General features: G+C 50.4%; 1 protein-coding gene across 2 annotated transcripts; it reads right to left on the bottom strand.

Annotated features, from left to right (window-relative positions):
- Window positions 1-621: 621 nt before the first annotated feature.
- On the bottom strand, window positions 622-20270 carry EPN2 (epsin 2). 2 transcript variants are annotated; one of them, XM_026683225.2, is made up of 9 exons: window positions 20021-20270; window positions 9646-10429; window positions 7462-7574; window positions 6545-6637; window positions 6093-6252; window positions 4664-4840; window positions 3738-3827; window positions 3143-3361; window positions 622-2514 (listed from the first exon to the last, which is right to left on the bottom strand). In XM_026683225.2, the coding sequence occupies exons 2-9, from the start codon at window positions 10238-10240 to the stop codon at window positions 2177-2179; spliced, it is 1785 nt and encodes a 594-aa protein (XP_026539010.1). In that variant the 5' UTR covers window positions 10241-10429; window positions 20021-20270; the 3' UTR covers window positions 622-2176. The 2 variants fall into 2 exon arrangements, with proteins under 2 accessions (XP_026539010.1, XP_087798428.1); XM_087942302.1 differs by lacking the exon at window positions 622-2514 and having other exon boundaries at window positions 3030-3346; window positions 20021-20147.
- Between the last annotated feature and the right edge of the window lie 4329 nt (window positions 20271-24599).

Raw genomic sequence — 24599 nt, 5'->3', positions numbered from 1 at the left:
AGAGGACCTGGGTGGAGAAGGCCACGCTAGGGTGTTCATGGCTACGCAGTGTGAAATGGCCTGTTGTGAGGAATCAAACACAACAACTGTGCCGCAAAGTAAAGGACACAAAATGAGAAGTGGAGGCATCTGGCAATTGGAAAGCACTTGCTTGTATACATTAACCGTGCAATGTCTGTCTGTCATGTTGGTATCCTGGATCATCAGATATATCTTCCCTCAAGGCCACCAGCAAAGCACCCCTCTTGCCACTTTCAACCATACCACTGCTTTTGACAAAGTTTGCCATGACCCCCACTGGCATAGTCCGCTCACCCCTGGCCCGGATGTTTCTTCAAAAGAATAAATGATTAAAAGCTACCCAACAGCTGTCCCTACTGTGCACAGCGAGGGTGCAGCATCAAGAGACCTCGTCCAGCTGAGAACATCTGTGTGCAAGCACCCACACGTGTTTATGCGTGCTTTCTTGTAGTTGCCATATGAAAAGAAAGCAAGAATCTTCAAAGAGTTATTAACTACTTAAACCTGAGTAGGACTTAGTAGGAAAAAAATGAGCCGAAAGAATCAACTTTACTTTTCGGAGAAGATTGTAAACAGAGCCAAGTAACACCATGGAGTGCATTCTTTAGTTAGAAGAGTTTAGTTAATTAAAAGTAACATTCATACAGCAATGTTTTGTTTTTTTAAGTTGGTGAAAGTATTACAAGAGAGAAGTCGTTTATTTTCCATGATCTTCAACCTCTCAAAGGCTTCCAGAAGGTTTTTTTTAACATGAAGTGGAGAGATGGAGTCATAAAACGGGAAACTGAAAGGCAACTGTAGTGTTTTCCTTTTTAAATGTCACCTTAGCCATATTCCTCTCAAAATTCTTGTTACAGGAGCTATTCTATTCCCTCCCCCTCCCCCCCAATACAAATGTCTTTGTTCAAAAGCAGGTGGGTTTGTCGATATTCCCTTTAAAATTCTCTTCATGAAAACCAAGAGCTAAAATATTTATATATAAATAAGAAACATTAAATCAAAAAAAGAAGAGAACTGGAAAAGAAAGATGGTATCTTAATTTTTCCACTAAACCTGATAAATCTATCAAAACTATCGACTGTTAAATAAGAACATTATAAAAATTAGCAAGAGTGAAAACAGAACGCTCACCTGGCGAACTCAAAATCCAAAACGGCCCTGTCCTTAAAAGTGCAAAAGTATACAAGGATTACTGCATAATAACAAAAGGTCACCCCCAAATCAGTTCCCGAGTATTACACCCCAGTATTACCTCGGTATCCCCCACCCTAGGCCTTTTTTAAAGCCTTGCATTGCAAGTCAAATTAAAAGAGGACGCGTAACTAATTTCCAAATGAAGTCACAACCAGAAAGCACAGAGCCAAAGCCAGCCCTGAACACCAGGGCAGCCTGCCAGCCGTTCAGAGGGAAGCCAGGGGCAGTCCGGGTTAAGTGTAGAAATTCAACACTGCATACAAAAGAGCACACTTGCGGGGTTTCACAAAAACTTTGCGGGACTTCACAGAGCTTGCTTCGGTTCTCCTCCCGCAGACGAGCTCGCCCGGCCCTCCCCACCCGATTCTCAGAGGGGGGGGGGGGAGGGGAGAAAAAGGGAGGCACAGTTTTGCTGGACATTTTAGTGTGCAAGGATGTACAGAAAACGAAGGCCAGGTGCCTCTTTTGCCAAGACTGGTAAGGACTATGGGTGAACCAAACAGTCTAGAAGAAGAGCACGTGGTGATGTGCAAACGTGTTCACTAGCACTCTCTTGAGTCTCGAATGTGTGTTTGCAAGCACGGGATCGGGGCTGGCTCGGGCTGCGGCACTTCCGGGTGCGGCTCATGGTCCTACAAAACAACACCGGGGGCTCTTTGAGGTGGCAAACTCTTCCTATTACCTTGAAATGAGTAACGAAAAGGAGGAAGGGGAGGGAGCAGAAACCGACTCTGGTGACAAATGGCGAAGCATTTCTGCTGCAAGGCTGCCGAGAACCCCAACGAGAAGTACCACCTGCGGCCAAAGGGCAGGCTGGGCGAATGGCCGAGGGCACCGGCTACATACAGCAGCCCGCCAGGCCAGCCAACCCCCGTCTCCGGCACTGGCGGTTCAGCCCAAGCCAGCCTCAGAGGAGGTCTTGCCCGCCTTTCCCGGGGGGGCTCCGCGCTCTGGCCTTCCTTCAGAGGAGGAAAGGGTTGGTGGCGTTGGCCGGCTGAGAGACCGAGGGGGGCATCCCCGGGTGGCGGAGAGGCTGTGCCACGGACCCCATCACGCCCACGCTGCTCACGCCCGGGCCCATCTGGGTTAGAGGGGCCACAGGGCCCGCAGCTGGCAGGGGGGCCAGGACCACGGGAGCCACAGAAGGAAGGGCCCCCAGTTCCGGCCCCGCGTTGAAGGACAGGCTGCCTCCGAGGATGGGGCTGGCCCGCATCTGATTGAGAGTGAGGGGCTGCGGCTGGTTCACTTGGAAGGGGTTGACCGTGGCTGGAGAAGGAGAAGCCGACGACGCCGACGATCCTGGGAGCAGAGAAGAGGGGAGGGGAAGAGTCAGTCCGGCCTCCACGGCTTCGTCGGACAGCAGCAAAGAGCTACACAAGCACATGGTTGCCACCAGGGCCCCGCTCAGTGCAGTGCAAAGAGGCAGGGGGCCCTCCCGATGGGCCGTGCAACGCCCACCGCCCAGGAACGGGGGCAGAGGAGGGTCTGCAGCACCGCAGAATTCAGATTCCGCGGCTGGTGGCTAACCAGGAGGGCAACTGAGCAACTCCGGTCTGGGTGGAAATGACACATGGAACCAGGGTCCTCTCACTGGCTCACAGGAGCCCCAGAGTCACCCCAAACCTTTCCTCCCAGGCAATTCCCCCCCCACCCCCCCAAACCTCCACTGAGCAGTGTGGAGGAACTCCAGCAACCTCTCGGATGGCTGGGGAATTCTGGGAGTTGAAGTCTTCCTGTGGTTTAGGAGGACTGCCTTAACCGGGCTTCAGCTGACTCCCCAAGAACCCACCTTCTGTTTCTGGGTCCTGTTCCCCGCCATGCAAAAACATTTATTCCCTTAAAACGCAGCTATCAAATAAGCGCATCGTGGAATCAGCTGCTGCCCTTGAATGAACGTGCCCGTTTCCCACCTCCGGCAACGACGTACCTGGAGCCAAGAAAGGGTTGAGGGACGGTGCTGGCTGGGGGGGCTTGGATACCAAGGAGTCCAGATTCACCAGAGCAGCACTGGAGCCCAAGAAAGACTCGGGCGTTTTCCGAGCGGCGCTGTGTTTACTGGAGGAGGAGGAGGAGGAGAAGGCGGCTGGCTGGCAGTCCGAGAGGTCAGGGCTGGTAGTCCCGCTGTTCTGGGCTGACAAAGCAGAACCTGAACCGCGGGAAAGGAAGAAAAGACGGAAAAGATCGATCTCAAAAGGACATGCTCCCTCTACTAGGCCAGGCGCTTCCCTCCAACGTTAGCCGGTTGCTTTACTCCTCCCTCTCGTTTTTCTTTCTTTCTTTCTGCTTCGTCCAAGGGACTGAAATCCCAGCCTGACCAAGCAGTGACCCTGAGAAGGCCGACCTGTTACAAACGACTTCGTTTTCCTAAATCTTCACAGGAGCCAGGTTCTCCCTTGTGATTTTTTTTTTCTTCTTCTTCTTTTAATTTTGGGGAAGGCTATCAAGATCATCCAGCAGTGTTTTCCCGCCAGGTGTTCAAGCCCCCTTTCAGAGCCCAACTACGGGCTCCATTTCAAAGATACCTTGCTTAGAAGTCCGAAGGGTGTCGAATTCCGAAAAGTCGTCTTTAATTGTCCCGTTCAAATTGCTGAAGAGGTCGAAAGATTTGCTACCTGCAATGCAAAACAAGAATCTTGCCACCGCAGCCAGGCCTCTTTCTCTATAATATAATCCTAGAAAAATACTGTTTCCGCCAACACCTGCCAATCAGGGTGTTAATTCTCTCTCTCTCTCTCTCTCTCTCTCTCATTAGTGGAGGACAAGATAACCGGTTTCACCCAGCTGCAAAACTCCACCCCAGAATCTTGGCCACCCTGACTGGAGAGGCTGGGATCAGGGCCTTTCCATGTTTGGCTGAGCCACCAGCTCTTGACCCCTGCAGGATGCCCTCACCTAGGGGTCTCCACCCTCGGCAACTTTCAACTCTGGGAGTTGAAATCCACAAATGTTAAAAGTTGCTGCCCTAACCTACTTAGCTTCACCAGGAAACCTCTGCTATGTTCCTTCAGCCCACCACCCAAAGATTCAGGTGAGTGAATTCCCAGCAGGTGAGCCTCTCAGGCTCCAGACCGATTAAAGTGGATTTCTTTCAAGAAACAGACCAAGCTACCAGTGGCCTTAGGAATGGAATGGAACTGATAGGAGTCCTGACACAGGAACGCCTGCATCCTAGGAAAACTCCCCCAAATAAAAAACTATTTTGCCCAGGGAGGAATGTCTGGGGAATAAAAGGAAAGCAGCTTTAGAATGTCCACCGCTTCTCCTTTGCTGAAGAGAGATGGCCGCCATCTTTCATTTTTTTTAAAAAAAAGCCTTCCCATCCCTTGAGCTGGGCTGTTGTTATTTCCCACCTCTGCATCCGTGTGACGGTCATTCTGCCCCACGTCCAGCCCCTTCTCATCCACAGGCCAGAGAAGATGCCTTAGACTTAGCCGGGCATCCTACTTACCAGAAGCAGAAATTGGCTTGTTGACTGGTGCTGTTCCCCAGGGGTCCACGGCTGCCTTGGTTGCCACGGACGATGGCTGGGAAGGAGCCCAAGGATCGGCACTCTTTGGGAGAGGCTGGGCAGCTGAGGAGGCCGCGGGGGCTCCCCACGGATCAACGGAGGTGGCTGGTTTGGCACCTGCAGGCAAAGGAGGTACAAACCCTGAAGCTTCACAGCAAAGTCAGACCTGACCAGCGAGAGGGGAACTTCCGTTTGGAGGGGTTTATCTATTTAACCCTAATCCCAAGTCAGACGCTCCCCAACAGGACCAGGGGCAAACAGCACACACACACAACGTTTAGAACCCTAAGCAAAAATTTGGTGCGGCATTTTTCACAAGAGAAATCCTAAATTCACACATGGGATTTCAAGTAGGGCGAAGGAACCTTTTGCTGCTTCTGTTGAGGTTAAACAAGGAGCCATTAAGAATCCTTCTTGATCTTCTCAAACACTTAAGATCCACTTATCCGGATCTACTTGCTGCCTGTCCAGTGCATATTACCATATAACTCATTCATTATAAACTAGCGTCTGGCAGGATTTTTTTATTATTATTTTTTAAAACTTAAAGATTGTTTCTTGATTAGCATAGCATGATTAAGTGACAAAATTAAAATATCAAGTCACTATTCACCCCGTCTTCTTGGCGCATTGATTTGAAAAATGAGAAACCAAATTCTGTTGCTTGGTTGTGTTGAAAACACACACGCACACACATTAAAATGTTGATTCACATCTACAAACAGGTGCAGGTTCCCAGTCACTGTGTCCCGGAGATGGGAAAGACCGCAGAGCTTCCCAGAGAAAGCAGCTAATCTCTTCCCTGCTGCCTCCATTTCCTGCAAATGTACCAACCATTCCAGGCAAGGAGGGCTAATTGCCTGGGGCTGCCCTAAGTGGAAGCTTCCCAGACAAGTTGCTCTTTCATGAATCGGATGACAAAAGCAGGCAGACGCAGAAACGGCAGCCCTGGAGGACAAGACCCCCTTCTGAGAAGGCGCTGACTGAATGCCACTGGAAACCCAGTCCAGCTAAGCGAGACTTAAAGGCCTCTGTTCCGCTCTGAGCCGCCCTGTTCAGCGGCATTTAGATACATAAATCTGATTTCTTCAGCCCCCTCCGAGGGAGCCAAGGAGCTGGCAAGCTAAAACAAGGGCCTGCTATCATCGAATCGAGTCAAAGCCCGCAAGGCGTCGCAGCTGCAGGCCTGTTTCCTTGAACCTTGGGGCGGGGGATGGGTGGCATCTCCCTGGGTTTAAGAATAAAATGTTCCCCCAAATCCTGGCGTTCCCAAAGACACCGAACTACAAGGGAGACCCCCCAGGGACTGGCACCCCCTTGAGGGCTCTGGGGGAGAGGGCAGCAGCAGACCCCAGTGCCGCACTCTTACCGAACGATTGCCAGGGATCGGAGGGGGCAGTGCTGGCTGGAGTGGCCCTCCAAGGGTCGGCCTTCTTGACTGCAGCTGGGGGCTTCCAAGACTCTCCCTTGGGGGCCGGGGTGGCGGCGGAAGAAGGCAGCGCGTCCATGAGGTCCAGCAACGCTGCGTGCTGCTGACAAAGGTTATTTTTAGCCGGGAACAAACATTCCACAGGAGCCCCCCACAAATCCCCCTTTTTCAAAAAGGAGGAAGACAGGAGCGCAGGGAAGGGGGCAAAATGCCCCATTTCACGCTTTTCGGGAGCCCTCGGCTGATCCCTTGGGCCTTTCATCCCAGTACGGAAGGGGTGCCACCTTAGGCTAAACACTCTGTCTTGGAACAGTTGCAATGCTGGCTCTGTTCCTAATCTGTCCCACCCTCCCCGCAAACTCCCAGAATTCTTTGCAAAGGATACCGCCTACCTCCTTCTTTTTGGGAAATTTGACAGTATCTCTGCGACTTTCTTCCAACGCCATCTGCAACCTCAAATCATCGCCGCGGCGCAGGCGCTCTTCCTGCAGAAAGGAGGAGGGGGGAGGCTTAAACCAGGGTCCCACGATGGCTCAAGCAAAGCCACAAGTCCAGCTCGGGGACTCGTCCGTGCCCCCCCCTTGGCATGACAGGGAAGGGCACTTGGCTGGTCTAGGCTACAGCCAACACTTCCAGCCCAATTGCATCACAGGTAACAGCTTCATTCATCTACACATCCCAGGGAGCTGAAGTCCACAAGTCTTAAAGTTGACACGCCTGGAGAGCCCTGATCTGGCGGGCACCAAAACCAAAGAAGCTAAAATGCCCACTACTCTCCACTCCTGCTTCACCTCCCCGGCAGAGGCACGGGTGCCTCGACGATTCAGAATTTTCCACTCTCATCCACTGAATGTTTTAGAAGCCAGATTGGAAAACTGGCCCTTAAGGCCTAATCCTAGACTCGCAAAGGTTTTGCTTAGGATTTGACTGATGGCTCCAGAGTGGCCCAATGGGGTGATTCACATCCATTCCCCAAAAGGCTGCCGCTTTCCTCTGATCATGTGTAACGCCTAACAGCTGTCAAGACGCTTCCACGGATCGTCAGCTCCTTGCTTAACCGTGACAGCCAAGCTGGGAGGCACGTTTCCAGGAGCGATTTGCAGTTAACAGGGGGACTGGGGTGGTGCCGACAGGGCCCCTGCAGGGCTGCAGAACCGGCCCCCTGCTAATCCAACCAACCACACCCAGAAGGGGAGGGAACCGAGAGCTCTGCTCTTCTCAGCCCTTTCCCTCCTTTCACCTTCCCGGAGGAGACAGCAGAGCAACCCAAAGTGTACCAGGTGATGCTGTTGCTCTGGGAGAAACCCACCTGTTCTGCCACTTCTCTGCTCATGGCCAAAGCCAGCTGCAGCTGGAGCTCCTCCTCCCCGCTGGTCTGAGGCCGGGCCTGCTCCAGTTCTGAAGACACTCTTGGTGAAGTAGCTGCAAGGGACAAAACGGGCACAAGCTCGGCTCTCTCTGAGCACCTCTGCGGCTGAGGCCTCCCCTCCGCCACCTCCGCCGTCCTCCGCAGGGTCAGCTCCACGTCCACAACTGAGGCCAGGTGGGGGGGGGACAACATTCCTCTCATCTACCTTTGAACGGTAAGGTCCCCGGGCAGACAGATTAGAACCCAACCCAACCCTCCTTTTAGTAAGAAACAGATAACCCAGAATTGTAAACTGCCAAATCTGGCTGAGGAAAAGTAAACGTGAGGTTTACAGCCACAGATATTTGGGGCTGGGAAGAGGGGATTGCAAAGATGGCTCTCCACTCTAACTTGCCCTCTCCCCAAAAGTGACAGGATGGGCAGGCTGAGGTTCCCCATTTCGCAGGCTGCACCTACAGACTGATCCGAAAGCCAGGTGGGGTGCCAAGAGGGTCTGACTAGGTAGGAGCCCCTAGGCCCCGCCCTTTTAAGATTGACGCTGGCACTCTTGAAGGGAGGCCCTAAACTGGCCTCACCCTAAACACAGAACTGCGGTCTCTCTAATGCAGCCAAGGAGGCCAGCAGGAGGCCCTATCAGGTGGCACCAGCAAGCCGGGCCGAGGGGCAACCTAACAGCCTGGGAGGCTCTTATGGCTGGGAAAGGTTTGCTCTGCTGACACGCAGCCCCCCGTCTGCCATTATTCCCTGGGAAAAGGGCACACACTTAACGTACGGAAATCCCCAGGCCTCTATCCCAGGCCTCTTCTGTAGGTAAAGCTAGGAGGGCCAAGTAGACAATCCTCATAAAGAAATATTGCCCAAAAGCTGCTACGCTCTCCCTGGCATTTTGCTTCCTCTCCCCAGGCCTGCGTCGGTCCATGAAGCATTCGTTTGGACGCAACGTCAAACCAAGCGAAAGGTTCACCCTCCCCCGGATCCAGACCAGGAAGCCTTGATAAGGACGATTCCAGGCACACCAAGGACAGAGAGCAAAACCCTCCGGACTCAGCACGGTTGGCCTGAGTACATCTGGTTAGGACAGCTCACCTCCCTCCGTTTCCACATTCAGCTCACTGCAAGTTGTTTTTGAGGCACGCTTAAAATTTGTCCGGGATTTAAAATCACAGCAGCCTTTCGGATTGAGATGCGCTGGCTTCCCCGTTACATTTTATAAAACGGTGCCTGCAAATGGAAGCGACCTACCTCCACCTTCCACTCCACACTGAAACCCCTGATGTCACGAGGAGACCAGCAAGGACAGCTCAATCACCACCATTTCTTAGACTTCCGGAGCATCCCAGCGTTGCAGTGAAAGCCTCGTCTCCCAACGGCCTAAACGGCTTCCTTGTAACCCATGAAGGGACCCTTTGTTTTCCTGCTACAAAGCGCCTGATCATCCCCTCAGATGTTTGCGCAAGATGGCACTGAGTAGATCCAATTCGGACACTCTGAGACCTGCCCTGTCGCCGCTTCCAGAAACCTTTGGATGCCCAAACTACAAGGAAGTCAAACACTGGAGCTCTGCCATGGGGCCACTTCGGGCTGGGTTCCCTGACACTAGAAGTGACCCACTTCCCAGAGGGTATTTCAGCCGGCTGAGCCTTCTGGGGAACCCCAGCGCTCCCCACGAGGTGTGTCTGAGAAACGATGCCCAAAGGGGTGTGTGTGTGTGTGTGTGTGGCAACCAGGCTTCTCACAGACTCACAGAAATCACGTTAGAAAATTACTATTACCAGTCCAAGAATCTAGTACTACAACCTTTCAGCTCTAACGGTTCAATGAGACGTTTCTCAATCTCTAAAGATGCAACAAAATTCTCTGCCAGAGAATAAGACTCAAAATTATAACCAAGCGGGATGGGATGGAACACCTGCAGGAAGGTAAGGATGGGGGAACCGTTTCCAACCCAACTTCAGGGCTTCTTGTCCTGCTCCGGAGAACATCCAAGCAAGAAACGCCCTTGAAAGGGAAAGCACCAGCCGAGCGAGGGCCACACCCCAGTAGCCGGTTCGCAGGCCCGCATCTCCTCCAGTCGGAAGAGGGGAAGAGCGTGGAAGGACCCCAAAGCCCACAACCTGCACTTACACCCATGGTAGGAAGCCGGGGAGCCTCCCGATTTCCCGTACTCTTGCTCGGAGTAGCTGGTGGACAGGTTGGGCTGGCTGGACCCTCGGCCAAAGGAGATCTGGTTGCTCCCCACCCCGGTGGCCACCTGAGCCATCCGTTCTTTGGTCTTCAGGGCCTGGGCCCTCTCGGCCTTGAGCCGCTCGTCGTCCTTCAGCAGGGAGACCAACTGCTTGGACTTCTCGCGCACGTTGATGCCCTGGTCCTTCCCATCCCGATCCACGTACTGGAAATCCTTCAACGTCTGGATGGCAAAGATGTTCTCCTTGCACTGCTGGGCCACCCGCTCCGACCCCGTTTTGATCAGGTAATCCAGCAGGGTCAGAGCCTTGTAGACGTGCCTCCAGTTCTTGCCGTGGTCGTTCAGCCGCTTCCAGATCATGCTCATGATTTCCGAGAAGGCCACCACGTTGTACGTCAGGTCTGCAATCTCGGTCATTAAGGAGCTGGAGGGGCCCCAGGGGTCGTTGGAAGTCGCTTCCCGGACCTTAATTTCGGCCTCTGAATAATTGTTCACAATGTTCTTCATCTGCCGCCTGATCGACGAAGTTGTCATTTTTGCCTCCTGCTCCGTCAAGGCCGATCTCTCCCCAAAGTCCTCAGGGATCGGCCGCCAGGGCAACGGTTCCCCCCCTGCGGGTCCCTCGGGCAGGTAGATGGAGCGAGAACAACCGACGGGCAGCGAGGTCCGATACAGTCATTTCCTCTCCTCATCAACGGTACGAAAGGAGCCGGGGAGCTTGGCCTGAAAAGGAGGGGGAACCCCATTAGTAACCCCATGGCAATGGCTTCCTTGCATTTCAAAAGGTGGCCGAACCCAACTTCGGCATCCCACCCACCCGGACATGACGGAAGGGAACTGTCCATTGGCTCACGGGACCGGAGCTTGCCTCAGCGGCACCTAGCTAGCTACATCACAGCCAAGGTCGCTCCCGAAAGAGGCTCCCAACCCCACTCCCAGCGATGCTAGGCAGCCCCGTGCAAGCAGTAGCGCTCCAAGAGCTCTTCACCGGAGCCTCGAGACCCAGAGAGAGAGGACCGCCGTGAGCAGCTCGCATTGCCAGATAAAGGACCAGGAGGAGCAGGGAACCATGGCCACAGACAAGATGGCGCCCGCTCCTGGGAGCCACTTCTGTTGAGATTGTTTCCTCTCCTCCCTGCAGGGCCATCTGTTGCTCTGCGTAAGGCGCTCTGGCCAGTTCCCTGAATCACGGAGCCCCCAGGGAAGTAATCTCAGGGCGGAGAACCCACCCTGGCACACCCGAGATAGGTGTAAGGGCACCTCCTCTGACCCTCTTCTGCCAAGGCGCCCTCGGGCAGAGCGGAAAAGATAAGATAGATCATCCTTGGGTAAATATAGAAAAGACATGATAAATGGCTTTCATTAAAAGCAAAGCATTACATTAGCAGGGAATTAGCTCTTCTTTAAAGAGGCCCTGGCCGATTATTACTTTGCTGATGAATCGTCCAGGAAACGTGTAAACTCAGCAGAAACGGGGTCTCCACAGGGCCCTGAAGCTGCAACTGCAGCACGAATCAAAATTAAAACTTGATGCGGCAGCTGCTTGGCGAAAACACCGGAATGCGAGTGGACTTGTCCAAGAGAAAAGAGAGAGGAGAGGAGAGGGAAGTGCTCGGGCAGTTGCAGCAAACTGTCAGAGGATTGTCCCTCGTTTCTCTTGGGCTCTTGTGATTTATTCCTGCAACTGAAGCTGTATCTGCAACTAGGCCTCCTGATATGCCTGGTGCAGCCACTGGGTCCCACCTCGAAAACACTTTGCCTTTTCTGGCCTTCTCAGCCAACGGTCAGCCTGTGACTCAGACGGAAGGAAGGCAGGGCTATGAACAGCGAAGGAGGGAAAGGGGGGCAGAGGGGGAAGCATGTGCAGATTGGAAGCTAAATTCTTCCCAAAACCACATTATGGCAAACGGCCCTTTCGCCCTTGGGAGCTTCTTTTGAGTCCTGTCCTTGGACAAAAACCTTGGACAAAGCATTTTACAATCTCAGAAGCAGCTTCAGAGGCTCACAACAGTTGTGGTCCCTAATGGCCATAAGCCTCGTTTCTAACACAATCTAGGCTCTGTCATGAAAGGAGCAACTGACACTTTCAGGTAGTTTTCTTTACAGAAGTTCAGTGATCCACCACCGACTTCAGAAATTCTAACTTGTGGTTTCCAAATCCTAAGCGGATTTTAACATGCGTAGCTTTCCAAAGTCACAATACAGCTTGGGCTCCCCGTTTTAGAGATAAGGCCTTTCTTTTCATTAAGTAGGATGCCATAGATGTATCTATACAGAGAAGGAATAAATGTTTATATTTATCAGCAATAAGCAGATTAATACAATTCAGCATTCAAAACTCCAAAATGAAGAGCAGGAAACATGAATAATCAGCACCAGGCACAGTGTTTTATCCTACCTTCAGTCCCTGAGGGTTAACTCAAGTTACCCCAGGGGTGTCCAACCTTGACAACTTTAATAGTTGCAGACTTCAACTTCAATGGCTGGCTGGGGAATTCTGGGAGTTGAAGTCCACAAGTGTTAAAGAGGCCAAAGCTGGACACCCCCGAGTTACTTTCCCACTTGTTAGAGCACAGGGCAAAAGGAGATTCATATCGTAATGCTCTGTGGGTAAGGAAAGTAAATCGCAATTTATTGAAACTGCAGGAAAGTTCTCAAGTTTTCAGGATAATAAAAGGCATTTACGTAGCTACAGGTTTTTTTTTAAAGCCGATCAAAAGCAACAGCCAGAAGATGTTCCTGCATTCTTCTAGCGAAAATGTAAAACGTGCCAGAGATGTTTCTTGTTCCAGGTCTACTACCACTTTGGGGAGGGGGGGGGAGGAAGCACAGGATGGCCCAGGCCCCATCTGTTGACTTGGGATCAAACCCCACCAGACTTCAAAGGGAAAAGCCCGGGACCCCTTGCAGCGCTGGAATCCAACTCTTTCCGGTGGTACAAAAGGAGCCAAAGAGACCCCCAACCTCTCCTCCCCCCGCCCTTCAATTCTAAATGGCCCCTTTTTCGGTGACATGTCAGGAGGATGAACAGAGAACTGGGTTTTCATTACACCCATTGCTCAAATCTTTCATGGGAGACCTGAGGTAGAAGTCACAAATCATCAGACACCAATAAGACAAAGAGGCTGCGCATTTGAAGGGGGGAATCAAAAGATTTGTTTCCAGAGCTAAACAGGAAAATGAATCCTATCTTTCATTCTGTCACATGCAAACATACACACTGTTAACAGATGCAATAAAACTGGGCATTAGCCATAAAAGTCCATATGCAGGACACACATCAGATCTTTCCTGCCTTAGTTAAAAAAAAAAAGTGCGGAGGGTGGGTGGGGAGGGAAGCATATCAACAGAAGAACAGCAAGGAGTCCTGGAATTTTCTTGCCTTCCAACTGTCCAAACATGAAGTTCTGCAGGGGGGAAGAAGAATCAAGCTAAGGTTTAGAAAGTAAAATGCATTTCAGGAGAGAAGAAGGGAATCAGGGTCATTTCTCTAAAGCACAAACTACTTTTCTTCATACGTCTCCCGTTTCATCATTCAGGTAACAGCTGCCTGGGCAAAGAGACCGTGACAGGGTCCCCTTTTTAAAACTTTAATAGGATTGTCTCACTTGAAGGCAGGCCGACATGCGCCTGCTTTATTTTATCTTTTTCTTCTTCTGCGCTATCCTCCAATCACTCAGGGCTTCTAGAACGAAAGCTTAAGCAAAGAATGGGTGAATCTGCTCCTAACTCTGACTCTGCCACTTTACAGTTGGGACTGAGGTGCTTTCAGGAGAATTTCTCTGTAGAAAAGCTATGGGAAAACAGGGATTACCGGCCAAGTTTATGTGGCTCGGGTTCCTGAGGAACCTCATCTGCTGTACCATCATGCCCCAAGGAGCTTAGGAGTGCCCACCCGCCATCAAGGGATCTGCCTTTCCCCAACAGGATGATTTCATCATGTGCCTTTTGTACGTGTTGCGTGCTTCATGGCGCGTTACACAATTGGGTGCTTTTGAAACAAAAGCCAGAAGAGATCCTGTTGAACCATCAACATAAATCACTGAGAAGAGAGGAGGAGGAGGAGGAAAACAGGAAACCTGATTCATGAGGAACAACAAGTCCACCAAGTATTTCTGAGATTAAAACACAAACACATTGCTATTTAAGGAATGGAGAGAGCAGAGAGCTGTAGATATGTGAAGAAGGCCTCAAATCTTTCCAGCCCTGAAATTATGCTAATATCATCGCATTGCCCAATGTAGGCTTCCTATCAACAGTACAGCAGAGTCAAGTAGATAAACACCAACAGACTGTCTGGAGAGGAATGGAGTTGCAATTCAACGTATCTAGATGGTGCAAGGATGGGGAAAGCTAGATTGCAGAGAGAATACAATCAAAATTCCATACCCAGAGTTTTCTTGGGGTGCAGAGTAGGACCACTGCAGATCTTACACACTGCTGTGGAAACAGAGAAGAAAACCCATTTCATACTTCTCTTGATTTTACAAGGTTTTACAAGCCATGTTTATGATAGATGGGATGTGCCACAGGAAAAGATTTCCCAAATGCTAAATGACAATTTACTCATTTTAAAATAAAGCTTACAAATTTCAGAACAGTTGCCTTGCACTAAATGGTATTGTGAACAATCTGGACATTGCAGGCACAACATCCGTGTTACCAAACCTCCAGACAATCCTTGCTCAATGATCTTGCATTAGGACATATTAAACTCTCCGCTTTATTGAAATGAAAAACAGGAAGTGTTTGCAAATCATTCCAAAGTACCCTTGCCTTACTGAAGTGCCAACTCTGTTTTTGGTCAAAGGGACTGTAGCAAACTGGCTAAAAAAAGGGGCAACTTTGTCAAGAGTTATCTGTAACATTATTGATTCAACTAAGGCTATAGAGTGTTCAAGTATTCAAGACACAAATGTTGCCAAGCCAGCAAGCAATAACAAACAAACAAAACCCTAAACATATACCTGGAATTGGATGTTTGACATAATCTTTTTTTACTTTTGTCCCCTGAAATGCAGAGTTCATGTAGCATAAAATATACTCAATTTAATTAAGGAGTTAATTTTAATATTCTACCTGCCTTCAGCTAAACCAAGGAGGCATAGGGGATAAAAATCAAGACGTCGTGGTATACTAAGCCGAACAACGAAAGTTTTGTTTGCTTCTTCTCTGCTTCATTTATGCAAGAACAGTTTCATTCTTTAATTGCAGATTCAGAGAGCTGACTAAACCTCATAAATCACAATAGCCCAGAGAAGCTATTATTTACTCTTTCAAGATTAACTCAATAAGATCAAGAGGATACCAGCCTCATGGACCAGTGAACATCGTCAAACAACTTTCAAAACACGAGTATAACTTTAAAGAAGAAAGAAATTGTATTATAAAGAAGATCCAGACAAGACTGTATGCAATTTAACTCCACTTAAATCCCTTAAGTAAGCCGGCAACTACAATCTGGGGAAGAAGGTGAATCTGTTTTTTGAACCTTTAAAGGAGTTAAAGAGTGTCTGTCTACACATGAAGAACATCTTTAGAAGCAAACATTTTCCATTTCTTCTTTTCTTCATCGCAAGGCATGCAACAACAATTAACCATTAAAGCTGCTTCCAAAGTCATAAAAGTCTCCCCCAAGCATGTTGGGAAGCTACAGAAACTACAGGGGCATTGAGCACAGGAATCCTTTCTGGCTACTAAAAACTAAGTTTGAAAACAAATACTTTCCATCAGCCATTTATGTCAGTGAGGCTGGCTTAAGACAAGTGAGTTAAAACCTGAAATTCAGGAGAAGTGAGGAACCGGCCTAGAATTCTGTACTTTTCCACTGCCACTCCTTCCATCTTCCCAAGGTCTCAAAGCATGCAGGGATTAAGGGGAGGGGGGGCGATGCCCCAGGATCCTATGCAGGAGGATAGCTGAAATTCCCTCTCCTCACCAATGGCCCTGCTTCCGGCAAGCGGCTCACACTCTGAGGGATGCGTGGGAAAAGCAGAGAGGGGCCTCTATTTTTACTGCAAGCAATGCCCATCACCCAACTCTGTGGTCACTTGGAGAGCAACAGGATGAAAAGACGACATTCACGGCAGGGCTTGTTTCACACCTTGGGAAGGCTTGTGCTTCGCTCTCACCGACTCACCCTCCCAGCTAGGAAGGGAACTGGTCAAACTTGCAAGCCAATGTTTCTGCACCTTAGTCCAGCTGTTATAAGCCATGGGCATCTCAGGTTTGGAGCATAACTTCTCAAACTGACCTATGGTCCACGGAGCAGATTCAGCAGACTGAGTTTCGCTAGCCCTTTCTGTGACCTCGACGGGCAAATGGTTGAGCAACGTTCAGGGTAGCTAAGAACCGCAAGCCAAGCTGTGTTTAGGGAAATGTGTGACTATTACTAATCTTCATCAGATTAGCTTCCAAAGAACCCAGGAAAACAGTTTCAAGATGCAGCAGAAATCCTGCATCTTATGGGAACACAACAGTCGGTTTCTATGTATGTTGGGCTCCGAGTTCACCTCCTAAAAAAGCGCCCTCTTACTATGCTCAACAAGAGAGGAACCAAAAATAACTGTGGCCAATAAGGAAGGGTTTGCTTGATGGATTCACACCACAGCCCTGATGTCGCCCTGGGTAACCTATTTAAGTCACTGAGAGGCAGCCTTTCCATGCCTTCCAGGGAAGCTCACAAACCATCAGGCTCATAAAGTGGATTACAACTGCTTTCCCATAAACTGAATTAATATATTTGTATCACATTTATGCTGCGATGAATTAAACAGCAAATGAAATAATAGCAAGTTAAAACGAAATTAAACACAGGCTGCCATATAGCCCTATAAAGTGCCAGTTTCTCAGCTTTGTGACTGAGATCCAGACTTCATGTTGTTCTGCAGATGTGATACAGTGTAGGATCTACAGTTCATAGCAAACATGGTCTTTGGCCATATTGGCTGGGAACTAAATGTAATATATAGATGTACTTATGCCAGTGTGTGTGTGTGTGTGTGTGTGTGTGTGTGTGTGTGTATGTATATATGTATATATGTATGTATGTATGTATGTGTATATATATATATATATCACATGTGTTACTGTACTCTAGAAAGCTGCAGACAAACCAAAATACTCATTATCTACAAGTCAAGACTTGAACATTCATGTTGTGTAGTTAGACTGGTTTATTTGATCCCTGGCAAATGGCACTATTCTTCCCCATGAAACTTACTTGCAAGACATCAGTTAAGATCAGAACGAATGAAAGGAATCTGAAGACATATCGCTAAATGATGGGAGAATGCTTCCCGTTTTAATTCAAAGGCTACCATTTGCCACACACATATGTGGCAATTACTTCCATTAAATTCAGTGGGGCTTAATTCTGAGCAGAAATAGTCTGTTAATAACATTACAAAAAAATATGTATTCCAATTATATGGCAATGTGTTTACCTTTCTCCAACAATGATAAAATACAGACAACCCATATCGTCGAAATGCCACAGTGATTTTTTTGTAATGTATTTTGACCTGGAAGCTGCTAAACTGCCAGACAAAATAATCACCACAAATTTCCATTGCAACAACCCTGAAGTTAGGCGTGTGGGTTGCAGTGTCAGTCCCTACATATACGATCAGCCTTTCCTACCCGCAGAAGTATTTTGACTCTCTCCATGGGGCTGTTCAGGAGAGCTACATAAATTTAATCTTGGCTGACCATGCCTCACATATTTCAGTATAATTTACTCCCAGGTAGGCTTCCACAGAGTCAATTGACAATTGAACATTTGTAAGTGACGCAGAGGCAGTTCGTACATATTAAGACTCCTAACTAACTTGGGTGCACAAAAAGGGCACGCACTCCTTTTCAATAAAGTTATCCTAACTCTCTTCACTTGACTTTCTTTTCTTAAGGAAAAAAAAGGAGGGGAAGAGAATCAAGGAAACCCCAGTCATAACCCCACTGCACATATTTCACAAGCTCTGTACCAGCATGCCAGCCCAACTTACAACCAGCTTTCTTCAACACACCACCTCCAGAAACAAGAGGCCAACAACTCGCAAAATTCCAGCACTATCAGCGGAAATTCTTAGCTAATCTCCAAGGCTGAGCAGGGCCAGAAGAACCCATTAATGCTTGGATGGGAGACCACAAGAAGTATCAGAGCTGCAGACTAGACTAGAAAGTAGAACAAAATAAATCCCGGAACAGCAGAACCTACCTGTCTAAGAAGTTAGGTGTGTCTCCACAAAATCACTTGGAGTTGATTTACTATTTCATCTTTACTTAGTTCTAATCCTCTTAAAAGGCACCAAGTGAAGGAAGGTTACTGTACCCAATGCATCTATAACCAAAACTGTTCTGAAAATTATCTCTTAATTGCAATCAGCCACTATTTTTTAATATTGGCATAAATGTAAGTGCATTTTCTCAACTGCGCTGCTGTACAACAGGGAAGAAACCAAATTTCATCACTGGAGGTCCCTGTGTATTAAAATGTTAAACTCATATTTATATGACATTCAAGTATCTCCCAAACTACACAGACTTCTAATAAAATGTTTTAAAATTCAGTAGTTTGGTAAAGAACCCAGAACGTTTGCAAGGGCAGAACAAACGATTCAGAAAGGAATTATGATCTGCTGATGTGCACAATGCAACAGAAAATAATAGAAAAATAGCTGGAAAATTATTGAACATCAGACCTCTCCTTTCTGACAATTTTGATTCCAATTGACAAAGCAGAAGGAGAAAATGTATTTCCCAGCTATTAACTGTTCTGGGGTTGCTGGAACAACCTTGGATGACACAAAAGAAAGACCACCAGATTTCACTGCCATGAATAAAAATAACTGCTGCTCTCATCCTAAATGAAAATGACAAAAAAGGACTAAGAAAATCCAGGGTGTTAGGATCTGACCTGCGATACACATCCTTTCAGAGTGACTCCTTCACAAAGACGTACCCACCCAACACAAAACACAGTCCCGATTGCAGGAATTCCCAGCTCCCAAAGACTGCACAGATTCACCGCTCCACCAATGTGTCTGAAGCACCAAAAGCCGTCTGCATTTCAAATCTGATTCCGGATTTGGAGAAAAGAGAAGGCAGAGACTCTCAGGAATCTTGGTTGTGTCACCCACACCACACCTTAGGCCATTCTCCACCCTCTCTCTCTCTCTCTCTCTCTCTGTGTGTGTGTGTGTGTGTATTTCAGATAAAGACAAACATCTCCCAGACATGCAGAGAAGCTCCCATAACTCAAACCGACCACTTGATTGACACCTTTCGGATATTCAGGAGCTCAAACACCGGCCTTCTTTCCTTTTGCACACACACAACTGACCCCACCCCACCCCCAAATTCTTCCCTTGTGGGTCCATTTTAGATAATTGCACAACTTTGGTCCCCTTTTCACGTTGAAGCTCCATCCACTTCCAAGTGCAAGACACACCCACCAAAAAACCACAACAATAATGGGGAATAAGCTGGTCGCAGCTTTCCGCCTATCCCTAATTCTGCCAAAAGGCCACAAGCTTCGGGGTGGGCTTGGCTTTGAATCAAAGGCACAAAAGCTGCATGAAACTTGCCTCGGCTGCTGCCGGCTCCCGAATTTAATTGCTACCCAAAAATTAAAATGAAATTAAAATGAAACGTCCTCCTCCCAAGCCCCCCTCCGATCAGAAGAGGTTGATGAACGGTCCCCCATCTGCACCAGCCAGGAATAGTTGGGGATACAGCCAGGAAAGCAAAAAAAAAAGGGGGGGTTGCAAAAAGGGGGTTTCAGCCCTTCCCTTAGACCCCCCGCCATGCAAACCCATTCCAAAGGGGGAGGGGTCTTTGTTGTGCAGGGAGCATCTTTTACCCAAGGGGGAATGAAATGGGGCGGGGAAGGGGGAAGTCACACCAAGGCAGGGTTGACCCCATGCCCCCCCTTTCTGGCCACCCAGGACCCCCACCCTCTCCTTTCTTCCCCTTCCCCCCACCCAAAGAAACACAGAATAACCCCCACACCCACAAAAGCGAGCCCTCCCCAACGTGGTTCCCCCTTCCCTCCATGGGGTGGCACCCCCTCCCCACCCAGAGACCGCCCCCGTCAGTGGGTGGGGTGGGGGCGCCAGCGGAAGCCCCCTCCCTCCACCCAAGCCCCTGGGGCAGGCCAGGGTCGGGGGCTCCCTTCAAAAGGGGGCTACGTCCCGGGGAGCAGAGGGGCAGCCAGAGACCCCCTGAGCGACCCTCCCCCGAAAGAGCCTCCGGAGCAGCCCCCGGGGGCTCCTCAGGCCCCAGGGCCGCCCCCGTCTCCTGCTCGGCGTCTCCCACCTGCTGCCGGCGGGCGTTGCTGGGCTCCGGGCTCCGGCGGCCGCCGCCGCCGCCTTCGACACCTGCCGCCCACACGCGCCATCCAACATGGCGGCCCCGCCGGGGGAGGAGGGGGAGGAGGGAGGGGAGAGAGAGGGGGGAGGGGGAGGGGCGCGCTCCCGGCCGGCCGGCGTGCCCACGTGAGGGCGTGCGCGCAGCCGGAGAGGTCTTCCCACCTCCTCCTCCTCCTCGCGCAGGCGCCCTGGCTGCCGAGGAGCCCGGGATTCGCGCGTGCGCCTTCGCAGCCGCTCGGCAGGCAGCAGCACCGCGGAGAGCGCGCGCGAGCGAGCGAATGCAGAGATGCATGCATGCAGCTGCCCTCCCCCGGCATCCCCCGCGCCCGCATGCATGGGCCGCCTCATTAAACGGTCCGAGGGAAAGATGGGCAAGCGATAAATAGGGTTGCAAAAGCTGCCCAGGGATGCGCTGTGACCCGATGCGCTTTTGCAATCCGGGTTTCCCAAGCTTGCATCTTTCCACTCGCAGAATTCCCCCAGCTCGGTCGGAGAACCGCCCCACAGGGCCGGGCGAGAGGAAGCCAGCGGGGCGAAAATGCAGCCCTGCCCAGATCCTTCTCCCACTAAGAACTGCGCGGCCAACTTAAAGCATCTCTCCCTCCCCCCAAGTGGCCATGGAGATTCTCAGCCCTCCAGGTCCTGGTTCTCCCAAAGGTGCTTTTTTTTTTTCTTCCCAGGAGCCAACTGGACCTTCTTGGTTTTTCTTTGAAGACGTTTCACTTCTCATCCCAGAAGCTTCTTCGGCTCCCCTCAAGGAGCCCCACCCTCTGATGGAGCAACCTTCAGGGCCTGCCTGGAGTAGCTGCTTTCACTCCACTTTGCCTCTGGGGCACCTTCCTTGGTGGGTGGGATTCTGAAAGGGGACCCCAAGAGTCAAAGCGGGACTAGGGCTCAAAGCCCCCCTCAAAAGCATCGTGGCCCAAAAGCCAACCCCTCTCGCTGGGCTGAACAGCCGTCGCCCGCAGGAGCCCTTGGATGCGCAGGGAACGGCTGGAGTGCCCTGCAATTGTGTGTCCACGGGTGTTTCATTTGCTGCCAAGCCAGCGGTATGTGCACATGGAGGCAGCATCGGAAATAAATATCTTTTATTGTGTTTGTTTCTTAGCAAATGCGGCCCAACCTCTGCCAAATCACGTTTTCTCCCTCCACCCTTCGATGAGGCTGAATCTTAGGAGGGGGCTCTGGGGCTCTGGCTTGTGTGCAGTTCAGCCTCCAAATCTCAGCGGGGTTCTGTGTTAGAAGGTCTGTCTGCAAAACACACACAGAGGGACACACACAGACACACACACAGACACACACACACACACACACACAGCCCCCTCCCCCAGCTTCCAGAGTCATTAAAGAGATCAATAGAAGAACAAAGAGCTGTGTCAGAACTGCAAAATCGGACCTCAGGATAGAAAATGGAGCATAGCCGAACAGATGCCCAGGTTAGTGTGGTAATAAATGTAATAAATCAGCGTAAGGAAAGGTTCATTTGCAAACCGGAATCTTAATTTTTCACGTGCCCATTGCCTCAATCCCAAGGCAGCCCTCTTTTTAGAGCTGACTGTTGGCACAATAGGACCAAACACGCAGCTACGCCCAACATTTGAAAATGGAGAAGCAAAAGGGAAAAAATGGTGGGTTTGTGAGGATTTCCTGTGTGTGTGTAGCAGGGTGAGGACAGGAAAATCTTCAGAAGGCCTTCTGGGCTCCTGAGAGATGATGCTTTCGCCTGGGTGGGCGTTGGGCGGGTTGCTGAGAAAGGGAGGGAGGGAGATTGATTGGTTTGGTTGGATATTTCCATATGCCAAGCAAGATAGGCAAGTAATAATTTATTCTAATTGGCACCCTGCTGCATTCTTCTGCTCTTTGATGAAAATGCCCAGCTGCTGCCTCTTCCTCCCAACACCTGGAGGAACCAGTGGTTAATGGAGGAGGAGGAGGAGGAGGAGGAGGGAAGGCCTCTCTTCTGCAGCCGCTTATTACTTTAGGAAGTTCAAGATGCGAAGACCACGTCTCTCTTTGAAGAGAAGGCAAATCTCAGCAAGCTGGGCTTGTTTTTTATATTCCACACACAGTTGGGTGCTTTCAATCCTGGCATTAACTTTGACTGTGATCTCCTTGGGCCAATGCCAGGGCATTGGGGGCCCCTGTGTGGCCCAGATGCAACTGGGCCTTCCTCCCGTCTTAAAAAATTGCCAGCCCCAGGAAGGAAGGCTAAGCCAGTTGGCTCCCCTTCACCCTCTTCAGTTCTCGGTGGATTGATTCGGATCCAGATGTTCCCTGAACCACTGCCCTCCCTGGTTCCCCTTTGGCTCAAAGCAACGTTTGTCTGCCTCAGCTATCTTAAGACAGGTGGACTTCAACTCCCAGAATTCCCCAGCCAGCATGGGTAAGATTTGAATTCCCAGAATCCCCAGGCCGGCATGCCAGCTGGGGAATCCTGGGAGTTGAAGTCCACAAGTCGTAAAGCTGCTGAGGTTTCGGGAAAGGTGTTGACCCTTGGAGGGAGCTCTTCTGGGCACAGAGGCCTTCCCGAACCCTGCTGGATTGAGTCTGGAAAACAGGAAGCGTTTTTTCACGATGGCCTTCTTTCCAAAAAGGGGATGCCCTACCCCATGCTCTCCCCCAGCCTGACCGTCATCCACAGGGCATCATGAAGGAGCTTTGGAACAGATGAATAGGCAGCCCCTCCCTCGCACACACACCCAGGGGTCCCCCTTCCTGAGATTCCCCCCCTCCCTGCACACCAAGGGACCCTGGAGCGTTTTAATGAAGGGCTGGCACACCAGCTAATCTGCCTCTGCTTCCTGGGCTACGCATATTTTCGAGTGGGGGTGTCGGATCCCACATGGATCTCCTGGAAGTCTGCCAGCATTTATGCAGGAAGAGCCGGATCTGCTGAGATGCGCTCACCAGACGAAGCATCCCGTTGCAGTGCTCTCACTTGCAGCCCCCGGCCATGTGCAGACCCCCAGAACTTCTTCCCAAGGAATCTCGGGGGGTGGGGGGGCTATGGCTGCCGTGTCCCCTTCTCCCACCTCCTCTCCCCTATTTCTACATCCCTTTGCACCGTTGGAATCGCGTTCCTCTGATGCTCGGCCAAACGGGCTGTTTCCACCAGATCAGGAAAAGCAAAGGAAGCAGTAAAAAAATAAAATAAAAATAGCATGGCTGCACATGATGTGTCTGACAGCAGCCAGGAAGTATTTGGCAACTCTGTAAGACATGGATGGGAGCTGAAGAAAAGCAGCCTTCAGAACTGGAGACCTCTGGGGCCTGCCTGTCCCAGGGTGGGGCTGTTGCTGGAGTTGTCACTCACCAGCCGAAAAAAAATCAATAATAAATTCCTAAATGGGAATATTAAAATCATTTGGGGAAAAAATAGAGAGCCCGTAGGTGCTTTGGTTAAGATGTTGGACGGATACAGATTCTGGTTAACTCTTAGTCATGCAACACCCTTTGGGCCAGTCATCAGCTCAGCCTGCCTTGCAGGACTGTCGTGCAGGGCAAAATAGACCTTGCGCTGAGCTTAGATCCAGTAAAAGTGCATACTAAGTAAAAAAAATATATATGCCTGTGGATACCTTTCTCCGTGAGTAGAGGCTTTGAAAGGGTTCTCCCTTCCTTGATTTGTTCCTGGCTGTCCTTTCAAACTGGAATGCCAGGCTGCAGATCCTGCCACCCACCCGCTAGCTGGCTGCGTTCACACAATCTGCTTCACCAGGCTGAGGAGGGAGGAAAAAGAACAGCAGGGGCCTTTGCTCAGCATGCTAAGCTCGGTGGGCATCGGCCAGCACGCTGAGTCAGTCAGCTGGGTACTTTTACGGTGCTGTGCCTATCCTGCGCTGCCCAGGATGCAGTGGGCTGGGGCAGTGTGCAAATATTCTTAAACAGACAACCAGCAACCTTTAAAAAGCGAGCCTATCGGGAGCCAAACCAGGGTTTAATTCAGTCCCCAGCTTAAGGGTGAAGTGTGCGCAGGCAACTTGGGCATCTTATTTTTCCAGGCAGGAGAAGAACCAGGAAACCCAGCAACCTGCTCAGAGGAAGCCAAAGGGCTTCAGGGAGATTAAGGAAAATTATTCTGAGCTGCATCCCTCCGTGGTCCTGGCATTTGCCAAACGAGAGTCCAAGGGCATCTACAGGATGCCAAGGGATGACAGCCACGTTTGGCCCGGCAAAGCTCCTTTGCCCGTCTTCACCTACCTATTGCACCCACCATGCTTGCCAGCCAGAAGAGGAAAATGTGCTGCCTTGGAGCAAAAGGCCAGAGCAACACAGACCCCCACAGATCAGGAGGCCCCCCACGCACCTCTGCCCAGGCGATGCCCTTCGTGCTGCGGATGCCCCAGTCTTTGAAATGAGGTCAGTCTGGAAAAATGATCTCTCTCTTTCTCGCTCCCCCCCCCACCTCCTGTCCTGTCAAGGGAGCGACAGGTGGGGGCTTTCAGCGTTTTCTGTTCTGGGCTCCCCAGAATATGCACCAGGACAAGAAACAACAGGTGGAACCTCATCCAGTAGACAAAGCAACC

Source organism: Notechis scutatus, chromosome 12 (assembly GCF_049901735.1).
Source record: "Notechis scutatus isolate UNSWTSFEM ecotype Mainland chromosome 12, rNotScu1.2, whole genome shotgun sequence".
Taxonomy (NCBI): domain Eukaryota; kingdom Metazoa; phylum Chordata; class Lepidosauria; order Squamata; family Elapidae; genus Notechis; species Notechis scutatus.
The sequence above is the reverse complement of the archived record's forward strand: the minus strand, read 5'-3'. Positions and strand labels throughout refer to the sequence as shown.

Excerpts from the sequence above, each read along its gene's own strand:
- EPN2 (XM_026683225.2), bottom strand. The coding sequence starts at position 10,240 with ATGACAACTTCGTCGATCAGGCGGCAGATGAAGAACATTGTGAACAAT. Across the intron at positions 6,253-6,544 it reads AATTTCCCAAAAAGAAGGAG|CACGCAGCGTTGCTGGACCT; the intron begins GTAGGCGGTATC and ends CTTTGTCAGCAG. Across the intron at positions 3,828-4,663 it reads CAAGCCAATTTCTGCTTCTG|GTAGCAAATCTTTCGACCTC; the intron begins GTAAGTAGGATG and ends TTTGCATTGCAG.